At 43.0% G+C, this 14,799-nt stretch overlaps 1 protein-coding gene across 1 annotated transcript in view; it reads left to right on the top strand.

Moving 5' to 3' along the window:
* Positions 1 to 14,799, top strand: part of LOC147684411 (myosin-4-like) — a 50,601-nt gene that overhangs the window by 13,093 nt on the left and 22,709 nt on the right. Inside the window, exons 10-12 of the mRNA XM_086940336.1 lie at positions 2,513 to 2,616; positions 2,752 to 2,890; positions 4,763 to 4,881. Coding sequence (XP_086796462.1) covers positions 2,513 to 2,616; positions 2,752 to 2,890; positions 4,763 to 4,881 — 362 coding nt within the window. The remainder of the gene's footprint in view (positions 1 to 2,512; positions 2,617 to 2,751; positions 2,891 to 4,762; positions 4,882 to 14,799) is intronic.

Here is a 14,799-nt window from a genome sequence, read left to right as displayed (position 1 = left end):
AGCCATGGGCTTTTATTATATTGGCTAACGGAGTAAGGTATATATTGAATAACATGGGGCTTAGAATTGACCCCTGAGGGACTCCTACAGTAAGCGGCAGACTACTGGAAACAATAGTGTCAATCCTAATGGAGGTGGAGCGATCCGCCAAATAATTTTCAAACCAAGATAAGGCCTTGCCTCTGAAGCCTATCTCCCACAGCCGATGTTTCAGAATGCTGTGGGAGATGGTGTCAAAAGCAGCCGATAAATCCAATAGAACAAGAATTGCGGAATCGCCTTTATCTAGGGTGAGTCTGATACTGTCCACAATCTCCATTACAGCTGTCTCAGTGCCATGGGCAGCTCGGAACCCCGACTGAGAGGGGTCTAGGAGCTTATATGTTTCAATGTAGGTAGTAAGACGCTTGTTCACCAAATATTCTAATACCTTCCCAAAATAGGGAAGTAAAGAAATAGGTCGATAGTCGAGCGAGTGGGGTCACTGGATGGCTTTTTAAAAATAGGTTTGACCATGGCGTGCTTCCAACATCTGGGTATGAGGGCTAGCTCAAACGAAGTGTTAAAGATGCTAGTAAGGTAGCTAGCCAGTATCGGGAGTATCTCCGAGCAATTGCGGGGAGACAAAAGGTCTGTGGACGAGCCGGATTTAATTTTCCTAAGGCCTTCAAGAGCTTCAAAGGGAGTGATAGGATCTAATTCTGTAAGATATGGCGTATCCGAGGCTACATTGATAGTGAATATGAGAGAGGGATCGTCATCAACAAGAGGTGATGAGTCTTGGCTAGTGTCCGGAAATGCGCCATAGATCAACTTAATTTTAGTATCAAAATAGGAAGACAACGAGTTTACCCATTCCACCGTGGGAGTAAATACTGATTGTTCTACTTGGAGGGCAGTGAATTCCTTCAGGATTTTATAAAGCTCTTTACTAGAGTGGACCGCTTTATTTATTCTTTGAGTGAGATAGAGTTTTTTCGCCGCTTTTATATTTTTTATATAATTGGAGTGTGCTAGTTTGTAATTCTCCCGGTCCTCCCTTGTTTTAGTTTTTCTCCACTGGCGTTTTGCAGATCTGCTGATCAGCTTGTGTGTTTTTTAGGTCAGCAGTGAACCAGGGGGCCGCAATGGTTTTCACATTCACACTGGTTTCAGGTATTATTTTGTCCAGCGTTTCCCCGATGGAGGTTTTTAGTTGGGTTAACATTTGTTCAATATTGTTTGATTGGTCTATGAGAGGTTTAAAATGAGCCAGGAAGGCCTCTGAAGTCATGTTACGCCACAGTCAGACTAGAATAGTATTACTTTTATGGTTTCTAAAGATCATCCCGTTGGGTTTGGGAAAACTAAATTTTAAAAGATAATAATCAGTCCAGATCATGGGGAGCGGGGCTTCGTTGATTAAATTGGGCAGATTGGTAAAGATCAAATCCAGGGTGTGGCCGGCCTGGTGTGTTGTCAGTTGCTTCAATATGTCAGTGCTGTAGCCCCTAGCACGGAACCTGCCAACATAATTCTTTTCTCACATTCTCACAGGAATTGTGCCATTACTACAATTACACCTTGCGCGGATTAGCTCAACATAGTACATGCTACTGACTAAACTCTTAGGATGGCAACTAGTTATGGGCAAAATGCTGTTTCCAGTGGGTGTTTTTCCTAAACAGAACAGTGTCAACCTGAGAATTCATTATGGTGAGCCTTAAATCTAAAAATTCATGGCTATTTTTGTTGATGTTACTCGTGAATTTCAAGTTAAGATTATTGAAATTGAGTTCTTCCACAAACTGTAAAGCAAGTTTATTGGACCCCTTCCAGATGGCAAAAATTTCATCAATGTAGCAAGCCCAGAGCTCTACATGTTCATCACAGAGACGGGTGTCACTCATGGTTTGCTCCTCCCCCCAGCCCATGTAAAGACAAGCCTAGTTGGGGGCGAAACAACTCCGCATCAGAGTGCCCAGGATTTGTCGATAGTGTTTGTTGTCAAAAATGAAGAAAGTGTTGTCAAGACAGAACTTGATCATGTCCAGGATGGCTTCAGTGTGGAATAATTGAGACAGAGAACTTGCTCGCAGGAATGACAACAAGCCTCTATCCCTAAATCATGAGGGATAGATGTGTAGAGGCTGCAGACATCTAATCTCATGAGTAGAAAATCTTCCTCCCATGTTATGCCATTAATTATCCTGAAGAAATACCATAGCCAAATATTTAGTATTCAAATCATAAAGCTGTTTAAATTGCAAGGATGCTTGAATTTTAATGACTGACTTAGATTATTTTGACATATGCATCATCAAAATTGTTTTCAAATGAAAACACTTGATGGTGTCGGTAAATAAAGGTGTTAAAATATCTATAAATTAAACTGTAAAATGTTAGATTTTTAGATACCCATAACATTTAGTCAGAAGGGAATTCAAGCACTTTGCACCTAGATAGCCATTGGTGTATCATGTGCAAGGACCTACTGTAACATTTGACTCCACATATTCTTTCTCCTAAACAGAAATGCTCCTCATTACCACTAACCCATATGACTTCCCAACCATCAGCCAGGGTGAAATTGCGGTGAAGAGCATTGATGACGAAGAGGAGCTGCTGGCTACTGATGTGAGTTACAATAACCGCAGCTCACCTCGCGTTGTTAAGTAAAATTAATATAAATAAGGACTACAAACCAATACATGGCTATGTCCCTAACTAAATAGTATCATTCATAACATCCTCCCCCTTGTTTCATCACAGAGTGCCATTGATATCCTCGGGTTCAACCAAGATGAGAAGATTGCCATCTACAAGCTGACGGGAGCAGTCATTCACCACGGAAACATGAAGTTCAAGCAGAAGCAGCGTGAGGAGCAGGCCGAGCCCGACGGCACAGATGGTAGGGCATGCAGTGCACTTCATCAAAGAGAAAATCATCAGTAATTAATGTGCAACTTTGTCGCCCAGTGTTTAAAACTAGAACCTGCCTATAGAATATATGAAAAAAACCAAGTTGAGATGGGTTTGAAGACAGAACGTTACAGTGGCAGAAAGCAGAGTGATTTACGATGTAAGAGAAAAAGGTTTTATAAGAAGAGACAGGATATAAAGACATTTGGACAAACAGACACAATATTACTTTAATGTACAAAGAAAGAAAATAATATGTGAAAACTCCATAAAACAGTAGAGGATTTTAAAACTATAACATTTCAACTTCTTGCTTGTTTCAAACAAATATATATTGTATTATATTGCATTGGTATATATTTAGGGCATCATATACTCCTTGCAAAGCCTAAAACTAGGCCTGGGTGAAGTTTCAATTGCACTGGAGTCATTTTGGTATTTCCACATTACTCTTTGAAGCAGATTATAGATAATTACACAATTACGCCTGCTTGCATAATTTGGGGGGGAAATCCTAACTGCGAGAGCACATTTAGTGAGTATGAGTGGCTGCCTGCACTCACCATTGGTGTTCTCATGCATTAAGCAATATTTATTACTGCAGGATGCAGTGTCATGTCAATTTTGAGCTAAGAAAATTGAGGTACATACTGGGAGTAACTTAGGGGAAAATCCTACCCCATGAGCACATTTGGCAAGCACGAGCGGCTCCTCACGCTCGCTATTGATGTTCTGTTGCATTTGGTGCTATTTCTTTGCACAAATATGCCCCCTTGCGTCCACTGCATTTTTACCCCCCAGAAATAGCAATTAACGCCATTCCATGTAATCTTGCAGAATTCTTAGACAATTCTGTGTGATTACGCTACACAGGTTACACCCGCCCCTACCTAAAACACTTTTTTGACTATTGCAAAAGTAGCTCCTTGGTATGTCTACTTTACATCGTGATTTGTAGTACAGACAAGGACAATAGGAGATTCTTTCTTTGCATCACAGGTGCCTTGAGGTTCATGGTTCAAAGCATGCTAGTTGTAGGTTGTCCTGTTCCTGAGGAAGTTGGGTGCTGTGCATGAAGATAAGAAACAGACTAGACGTGTTGTGTGAGGCTTTCTGCACGTAAGTGGAGAGTCTGACAAACAGCCACAGCCTCTGATGCAGGTCCATAAAAAATATATGTTGCTAAATGTTATATATGGGGTTGTTTTTTAGCAACTACAATTGCCACATCTTACTGGCCCTCAAACATTTGTGGGACATAAGCAGGAGTCTTCTGATAATTTTTAATGGTGCCATGGCTGTGACGACTGGGACATTTCACACAACATCGTGCTGCATTCTGTTCTGTTTCAGATAGGAATAGTCTAACCATGCACTGATATCTGTCAATGGTGTGTAAATAGAGATTGATTCTTTGTATGTGAGCTGGATATTATATTGCCTTAACTTTAAAAGTAAGAGAGCACTGTATACTAGTTAGTGTAAGGATGATTCAGTATTTATACTACTTCTTACTACTTCTTAATTGCAACACTTTCATGTCTGTGGAGACATTAAAGAAGAACACCTAACAAGACTAATCAGTCACTCGCTTGACTTTTACAAGGTAATGATTACTGACAAATTCATATTACAGAATCCTGTTAACTGTAAATGGGCATAGGAAAGTAATGAGATTGTAAGACCCCTAGAATGGGAGGCAATGCGTGGCTGAAATTCAGTTACACTCTAATAGATAACATGTTGCATTGTGATGGACAACATGCTAATGTTTACAAGGTAAAGTGTTTACACGAATTGTAAAATTAGATGATGAAACAAAAGACGGTAACACACTCCCACCTCTCATTTCTACCTGCAGTTGCTGACAAGATTTCTTATTTGATGGGTCTGAACTCAGCTGACTTACTGAAATCACTGTGCTACCCAAGAGTGAAGGTTGGCAATGAATATGTCACTAAGGGGCAGACTGTTAATCAGGTACCTTTTCAACCTTTATTTTGCATTTTCAATATACACTTGACATATTGGAATCAATAAAATGAACTTCTTTCTGAACAACAGTTGCACTATGGCAAACTTACAAAAAATGTAAGTGAAGGCAACTCAGAACCACTTTTATTAATTATCAATTCTTACACTGAAGTGTAATAAGATAGTGAACAAATGCAATTCAAAATAGAAAAAGTATCTTTAACCATGTAGAGTACCAACAGATAGTCTCTTTAGTTCCCATGTGCAGAACAGTTCTCTCAGTGATCCTTAAAAATGGTTATGTGGGAACTTTCTCTCCAAATAGCAATTGTTCTAATATTTCTGAACTGTATATGAAACATTTTAGTCAAAATCTATTCACCAAAGACACACCAGTAACTTATGAGCAATGTTTCCTTTCTGCTGGAATCTAAAGCAGACACTTGATTTGTAAGAAATGTGGATATCATCACTGGCCTCGTAAATGCACTTGGAGGCAATGAACACTCTGTGTACTCCTTGGTAAATGGAATCCCACTTTAGCTTGTCATTATTTATACTCAGGTCTAAGATCCATTTAGCTACCTGTGTACCTTCAGTTAGCAGTAAGCATTCCAACATTGACCCAGAACATTAAGTTGGGGCAAAGTTAGCACCCTGCCAAATAACTCAATCGAACCTTTTGTTAGTGAGGAAAATACTGAAATACATCTTGCCTATCACGGATTCACGGATGCGAATTGTGGCCAAAGAGGACGGCTGGGGCAAAAGTGAAGAGGCTGCATCCCAGAGGTCGAAGTCGGTATGGAGTAGGAAAAAGATATTCCCAAGATTTAACAATTTGATCAAAACAGTTCCCATACTTTTTATTTTAAAAAACAAGTATTCCTGAACGGCTGAGTTGCTTCAGGTTGAAAGGGGAGAAGAAGGGATTTCTTTAGCGTGAAGTAGGAGGAAGGGGAGTTAGAAGGAACAAGCATTCTCTCTAGGGTGTCTGCTACCTGAAAGAAATACAAATCTAGGATGTGTCCTTTAAAACGAACCCTAAAAAAATGTTTGCACTAGTTATAATCAGCGCATTACTAAAAATGTAACTTTTGAAAACACTAAAACATATAAAGGAAATATTTTTGCACGTTTTATGACTGTGTGCAATTTATCTTATACTGTGTTTCATACATATTTTAAATTAATGACTTAGGGGCATATTAACAAGGGCTTTATCTCCGCTTTTTTGGCTTTAAAAGTCAAAAAAGCAGAGATAAAACTATTGCCCTATTTACAAGAGGGTGATATCATGCATAATCGCATGTTAGTACCCTTTTTCCCCGACGCCTCCCTTTGCATCTCTAATGAGATGCAAAGTGGGCCTCACTGGGCAGTACAGCCTTGTAAATATCGCAATGTGCACTGCTGTTTTCTCCAAAAACTAACATCTGCTAAAATCCTGACTTACCCATCCCTAACATAGGGGGTGTATTATGCTGCTACAACCACAGGGTCATATCAGCAAGATTATCACCCTTTTGCAGGGAACATCGCTGGAAAACCAGCGATGTTCCCTGCAAAACGGCGATTTCTCCCACTATCTCTGGAATTTTTATCGCCCTGGAGCAACGCGTTGTTGATAATGCGCTACCAGGGAGATAAATTCCAGAGATAGACGACGATGAATAACAAAGCACTAAGCGCGCTTTGTGTTATTCATCGCCGCTCCTTGCTGATATGCCCCTAAGTCACTGTGTTTTCTGTCACTTGTGAAGTCAGCAAACACAACGTATTTTCACAACGCATTTTCACAAATATCAAAATGTCCCACCTTCCCATGTGTACGCTGGTGCTACAAAAAATGTGCCGACTTCTAAAATATGGCTGCTTAAGGGCTGGTGTAAATTAAGCTTTCATTTATTACTTAACTAAAATGTAATGTGACGAAAAGCAGATGTGCCATTGTCATATTAAAAATAATGGTCATTGGTCCGCCTCAAAAATCCAACTTACATAGAATGTTTTACCCCCGCTACTTTTCCTACTGTTGGACAATTCAGTGAATTGCAAGAAAAGAATCTGAGTTGACCCATGGACACAATGTACCTATTAATATCTATACTTGGAGCTTTCAACCGAACTTAGCCAAAAATCCTCAACTCACCATTCTGGTCTGCATTCTGTTGTGAAACTACAGGACTCCTCCGTTGCACTCACTACAAGGTCTCCTTTGTGAGGCCCGGTAACTTCACCTCAGTGAATGTATTAATACCAGAAGTCCTGGTAACTCTTGGGGGAAGGCAGACATACCGGGAATGTCTAGCGGCACTTTGCGGGTTCCCATAGACATGAGGAATTACCAGCGGGATCAGTAATTACGGGACCTATTGCCCCAGTAATTCTTCAACTTCTTTTTAACCCCTTCCATGCTGATGACGGCCCCCATCCGTCATGCATTACAGTGCTCGTGTGCTGATGACGGCTGGGGGCCGTCATAAAGTCATTGATTGTTTAAAAGCCTAGCACACGAGGAAAATCGGCCCAGCATGGAAGGGGTTAAACTTTCACCCAGGTTTTTTGGTTTCTTTAAACAGCAAACATTTTCGAGTGAATCAACCGTTCTCCAGCGGATCTTGTCATTCCTATGAATATGGGAACATATGTTAGTTGATGCAATGGAATTAAAGGGGACCTTTTATTTAAGAAAGTACAATGAAATAAAACCATCATATTAACAAGCTTTCTGAACATTTCTAAACTGCAAATGAAACATTTAAAAAAATAGAAAAAAATAAAAATGAACTACCAAATGTATTTTGCCATTTGATTCCCGGTACTGACACTACTTCTTTACACCCCTCCCATTTTCCTAATGACTTATTGTTTGGTAGATGGATCAACACAAAATTCATGTTTTTTTAGAGAAAGGGCAATATTATCATGAGGACCTTCAGAAGGAAGAAGCAAGTAGAGGCAACATGTTTGAACTTCCCTTCTTACGAGAATTCCAACTCGAGGTATACCCCCAAGTTTTTTACAGTTAAGGCAGAGACGGATAAGACAGAAGGAGGGCAGAAGGCAGAAGTCCAGTGGACAAGGGATAAGAAAGCACCTCTGTTTTTAGGTCTCGACCTAAAGCATTGCTTTAGCAATGCATGTTTGTCGAGAATTCCAGTAAGCGGTCCCAAAACTCTACCAAAATTGCAGATTAGCCACAGTTCATGTGAAACAGGCGTGTGCACAAACCAGCCACGTCAAAAACCACCATTTGTCTGTACCTCGCATCAGACTTCAAAGCTGCCGCTCCCCCCCATCATACTTCAAAGGCTACCGCTCCCCGCCCGCCGCATCAGACTTCAAAGGAATGCCTTTCTCTCCCTATACAGTGTCTTTCCCTGCTCTCGCGTTGGTCTGGCCACGTTTCGCGTCTCCAGCCCCCTCCTCCCACACTGTGTCTAGGCCCTCCCCAGCCGTCCCTCCCCAGCCCCCTCCGCATCGCTGGCTCACTTTGCCTCTGTCTTGCTCGCCCCTCCAATCGCTCTCTTTCTGTCTTCCCTAAATATGCCCCCCTTGCTTTCTGCTTTTCCTCTGCCTCTCTTTCCGCTGTCCCTTTGTTCACCACTTCTCACGTTCTTCTCTTCCTTGCTTCACTTGCCCCTTACCTCACTCGCTTTTTATTAAATACTCGAACTTAAATACCTCCCGGGATGCCATGGCCTCCATAGCTGCACCTCTCTCTTCTTTGCCGTCTTTTTTGCTGCAGTCTGTCTTCCATTTGTCTCACCCTCTCCCCCTTACTTCACGTCTTTCTCTCCCCTTCACTCTGACTCGCCATCTCTTCTTTCTCTATCGATTCCCCTTTTCAACCCAACGGCACGCACTATCCCAACCATACCACGAAAGCTCGGTCCAGAGACAGAGGGGAAAAAACAATGAGAATCAAGGCGAAGCACATTCACCTATCACTACATAGACCACCGGTGACAATGTAAAGAGCACTGAAATAAATAAGCGAGTGAAAAATATGGTTACAGCAACCCAAAACGTTCGGATTACTTGCCTTGGGGCCCTGGTGCCATTTGTTCATTGGGGAAACTGGTATCAGGACTCCATCATTTCCAGTCTTAGGCTTTCCGTAACTACAGTGGTGCATGCTGGGACGCGTAGTCTTGGTTAAGCTGAACAGTACCAATTGGATAACACCAAATGGAAAACCATGATGTTTAAAAGGAAAGACTGAAAACGAGGTGCATTACTAAAATGCAGTCATACTGGAGCTCTGAAGGTCATACCGCCAGGAGCAGCGTAAACCCATGCCCATAGGGGCTTTGAAACAGTGCACCCCAGTCCCCCTTCCCAGCACTACCTAAAGTCGCCATAAGTTCTGCCCCTCCTCAAAGTGTCCTTATCCCTGCCCCCCACTTCAAAGCTGCCTCACCCCGCCCGCCGCATCAAACTTCAAAGGAATGCCCTTCTCTCCCTATACAGTGTCTTTCCCTGCTCTCGCGTTGGTCTGGCCGTGTCTTGCATCTCCTGCCCCCTCCTCCCCCACCGTGTCTAGGCCCTCCCCAGCCGCCCCTCCCCAGCCCCCTCTGCATTGCTGGCTCGCTCTGCCTCTGTCTTGCTCGCCCCTCCAATCGCTCTCTTTCTGTCTTCCCTAAATATCAACCCCTTGCTTTCTGCTTTTCCTCTTTCCTCTGCCTCTCTTTCCGCTGTCCCTTTGTTCACCACTTCTCACGTTCTTCTCTTCCTTGCTTCACTTGCCCCTTCCCTCACTCGCTTTTTATTAAATACTCGAACGTATATACCTCCCGGGATGCCACGGCCTCCATAGCTGCACCTCTCTCTTCTTTACCGTCTTTTTTGCTGCAGTCTGTCTTCCATTTGTCTCATCCTCTCCCCCTTAATTCACCTCTTTCTCTCCCCTTCACTCTGACTCGCCATCTCTTCTTTCTCTCTCGATTCCCCTTTTCAACCCAACGGCAGGCACCATCCCACCCATACCATGAAAGCTCGGTCCAGAGACAGAGGGGAAAAACAATATGAATCAAGGCGAAGCACATTCACCTATCACTACATAGACCACCGTTGACAATGTAAAGAGCACTGAAATAAAGAAGCCAGTGAAAAATATGGTTACAGCAACCCAAAACGTTTGGATGACTTGCCTCGAGGCCCTGGTGCCATTTGTTCATTGGGGCAACTGATATCAGGACTCCATCATTTCCAGTCTTAGGCTTTCCGTAACTACAGTAGTGCATACTGGGACGTGTAGTCTTGTTTTAGCTGAATAGTACCAATTGGCTAACACCAAATGGAAAACCATGATGTTTAAAAGGAAAGACTGAAAACGAGGTGCATTACTAAAATGCAGCCATACAGGAGCTCTGAAGGTCATAAAGCCAGGAGCCGCGTAAACCCATGCGCATAGGGCCTTTGAAACAGTGCAACTCCGCCCCCCCTCCCCAGCACTACCTAAAGTCGCCATAAGTTCTGCCCCCTCCTCAAAGTTTCATTATCTCTGCCCCCATTCTCCCCCACTCTATTTCCCCCCTCCCCTCCTGCAGAAGATTTTGAGCTTTCTCCTCATAAATTCATATTTAAGCTGGAAATTTCCAAGCAAGTGACAGGGGCATAATGTAAAACAGAACACGTTGCAGTAATAGAAATGATCAGTTGCCATGACAACTTGCTCAGAAAGCGGCTTGCATGCAGTCACGTGACCAGGAGGAAGCGTTCAGCAATACCACCACATCACTCAGGGGCACCACCACATCACTCAGGAACACCCCTACATCACTCAGGGGTACCACCACATCACTCAGGGACACCACCACATCACTCAGGGGCACCACCCAGGGGCACCACCACATCACTTAGGGACACCACCACATCACTCAGGGACACCACCACATCACTCAGGGAGACCACCACACCACTCAGGGACACCGCAACCACACACACACACAACCACAACCACACACACAGCCACAACCACACATACAACCAAACATACAACCACACACACACAACCACACATACAACCACACACACTACCACACCCAAAACCACACCCACACAACCACAAGCACAACCACACACACAAACACACACAACCACACACAACCAACCACCCAACCACACACAACCACAACCACACACACAGAACCACACACACACAACCACACACACACACACAACCACACCAAACCACACAACCACACACAACCACACACACTCCCACACACCCACTCACACACACACACACACACACAGCCACACACAACCACACACACACACACACAACCACAAACACAAACACAATCACAACCACACACGAACTACACACACAACCACACACAACCAACCACACAACCACACACACAACCACAACCATACACACAATCACAAGCACACACATGCAACCACACACACAACCACACACAACCAAACACACAACCACACACACAACCACACACAACCACAACCACACACACACACATAACCAAACACAAAACCACACACACACACAACCACAACCACACATACAACCACACATACAACCACACGCACAACCACTCAAACAACCACACCATCAGTGCACACTTTCACCAGACACAGACACCATCAGTCGTCAGTGCACGCTTTCACCGGACACAAACACCACCAGCCGTCAGTGCACGCTTTCACCGGGCACAAACACCATCAGCCTTCAGTGCAGGCTTCCACCAGGCACACACCACCAGATGTCAGTGCATGTTTTCACCAAGCACACACACACCACCAGACGTCAGTGCACGCTTTCACCAGGCACACACCACCAGCCGTCAGTGCACGATTTCACCAGGCACATACCTACCACCAGCCGTCAGTGCACGCTTTCACCAGGCACACACACACCACCAGTGCACGCTTTCACCAGGCACACACCACCAGCCATCAGTGCACGCTTTCACCAGGCAAACACACCACCAGCCGGCAGTGCACACTTCCACAAGGCACACACACCAAAAGCCATTAGTGCACAATTTCCACAGGCACACACACCACCAGCCATCAGTGCACACATCAATTGTTAACGCATCCACAAATAACTATAGTAGCAAAAGTATGGCGCACTTTACTTTTAAACATAATCATCTAAAGCGCAGCATGCCACCATTGCTTCAAAAATAAATACACATTTTTTTGGCCTACAATTTATAGACTTTTGTTGCAGTTGGTGTTGCAATATTTAACAATGCCAATAGCTCAAACTTAATTAATGCGAGACCTATTGCATTGAAAATGCTTGTTTTCTGAGTTGAACATCACAATCTTACATAGTAGCCAATCTGACACCGCAGCTTTACTCAGTTGGGGGAACTCAAAGGGGGCACAGCTCGATCTTTCCATAGTAATGATAAGTTGGGTAGTATCTGCATAATTTATGCAGCAAAGGCCAAAACATTTCCCAACTTAACCAACAGATGTACTTAGATGTTGAAATGCACTGGGGTTAATGCTGACCCCTAAGGAATGCCTTGGTGTTGTGTCTAGTACTCTGACACAAATAAGGTAGGTAGATTGCCTAAGACCTACCTTCCAGGTAATATAAACACCAATTGAGCGCCTTCCTCTAATTCTACTCTCCTGTAGACGGCAAATAGAATAGTGTAAGATACTGAATCGAATGTGGCATACAGATCTAACAGCACAAGAACCAACGGCTCTGCTTTGTCTGTCAACTGTCGGTGCCACATATCTGCCCACTTTAGGCGGGTCTACTCTTTTATCTGATAGATTGATTGCAGATTCATATGTGCATTTCTGTGCTGTTCCCTTATTAACTTTTAATTATGCTTGCAAATTTTAGTCATAAAGTACTGCTTCGACTTCAAGTTCAAAGCATCAGCATTCTTCTTCTCCATTTCAGCAGGCAGCACTCTGGACACAGTGGTGTCTCTTTTGCCTCATTCTGTGACTGTTTAGTAATAGTGTTATTTTGCTATCCGAGCTGCAGCAGTAAAATACCTATTTCTAAAGGGCGCTTTACTGGTAAAACAGACGCATTAGGAAATAATGACTTGGGTAGAGTTGCTTTATCATTGCTTGTATTGAAGTAGCTAATATAAAGCTCCATAGTTTGTGCTGGTGTTTTTGGAAGAGAGAATATCCTGTTTATTCAGATATGGATGTGATGTTCTACTTACAGATCAAAACCCCTCACCCACACCAACGATGGCATACTTCATCATAGGGCCCCTTCCAAAGGTGTTGTACCAATGAGGGCTACAATCCTTGCTAGAGGGGTGCTCCTGGTATCCCTATGTGTGTGTGTTCATGGTGGTAATGTCCTAAGCTTGAAAGGGAAAACGCTGAAACGACTGACTTTTAAACTACAACATTAGTCCTGACTCCAGTGTGCAGTAAGAAAATGCATGCAAATAACTCAGACCTGTAAGGGGGTCTTCATGGAGTGGCCATACTGGACAGGTGTTGTGAAAGCTGACTAAATATGATTCAGCAATTTCCCGACCCCTCTGTAGGGATGAAGAATCACCCATAGTTAAGTTTTCCTGGAGATGGTAAACCCTTCACCCACCCTTGGACTTTTCTTGTCTTGTATTCTATTAGTAACAAGCATTTGCAATGCAATTGGTCTCGCCTTTTGGACCTTATAAGTATTCATCCATGCAGCCATAGACTTAATACAATCAATAACAATAAAAATAGCCAATTAAACCATGCTGATCAAAAATGAATTGACTTTTTCTGCTTTAGGAAAAGATGCTCTTACCACAAAACTGCAGAGTACCAACACTATTGACTTCATAAAGATGACCAATTGAGTCAGTTGTTACAGGATTCCAACCCGTGTCTTACCAGGTTATAATAGGATGCAGATTATAACATGGATACCTGTTACATGCAGATTACACCTTCAGTAGTGAGCACTTAGCCTTTTTGCCAATAGACCAACACATTAATGATCACCTGGAATACTATGGCCCGCTATCTTGGGCTCGCACTTCCATTTGCTAAAAGAATACAGTTGGCTTTATATGGATTATTTTTGTTGAGCATCAAGTGGGCTTTGTAGATTTTAAAAAACTCACTGGTATCCTGTAAGTTATTGAAGTCTAACCCCTCTTCACTGAGCCAGCTTTGCACCTACACTATCCAGTAACACACCTTGGACCGATATTCTTACTTTGCTACATCTTCATTGTAGTTTTAAAACCAGATTGACAATACTAACTCAACATTAAATGTTTAAAAAAGATGCCTCAAGGTAGCGAGTGACAGCCTTTATTTAAGTTTTAATTTAGGGAATGAATATATGCCAATCTAAATGCCAATCTTAATGCATACTAATCAATCATTCAACAATAATCAGTACTGGCCCTGCCAGCAACTGTCACCATTTGCAAACGTAATAAACAACATATCTGAACATTTGCATGAGATTTCATTAAGGGGACAGTGCCTCAAGAAGGGCAGATGGGGCATTTACAGTACAGAGTGTAGGACAGGTCCCTGGAGGTTCTGTAATGTAAACCCCTCATCCTTCCTCCCTCCCCGCACCTGTACTGCCCTGAACCCCCTCTGTGACCAAGGCCTTAGTGTCTTGGTGAAGTAGCCATACGAGAGCGCATAGTACGGGCACTTTCAATCTCAATGGCCACAGAAAGCATTTTGTGGGGCCGGGAAAGAGGGAGCATCATTTTGGGCACATCAATCGCATTTGCTAGTTTAAAAAAAAAAAAAGGTGCTGGAAAGTTGAAAGTGCTGACACTGTCAAGAAATTAAACTCTGCCATCCATCAGTGTTTTAAACAAATCATCTTCCCGGGGGGTGAAGAGGGCACCCTCACTCGTTTGATTGATATAGTCGTAGTAAATGATTACTTCCCTGCAGGTAAACAGCACTTACCACAAATCTTTTGCAATGCAT

Source organism: Lissotriton vulgaris, chromosome 10, assembly GCF_964263255.1.
Source record: "Lissotriton vulgaris chromosome 10, aLisVul1.2, whole genome shotgun sequence".
NCBI lineage: Eukaryota > Metazoa > Chordata > Amphibia > Caudata > Salamandridae > Lissotriton > Lissotriton vulgaris.
Note: the sequence above shows the minus strand (reverse complement) of the source record. Positions and strands in the feature narration are given on the sequence as shown.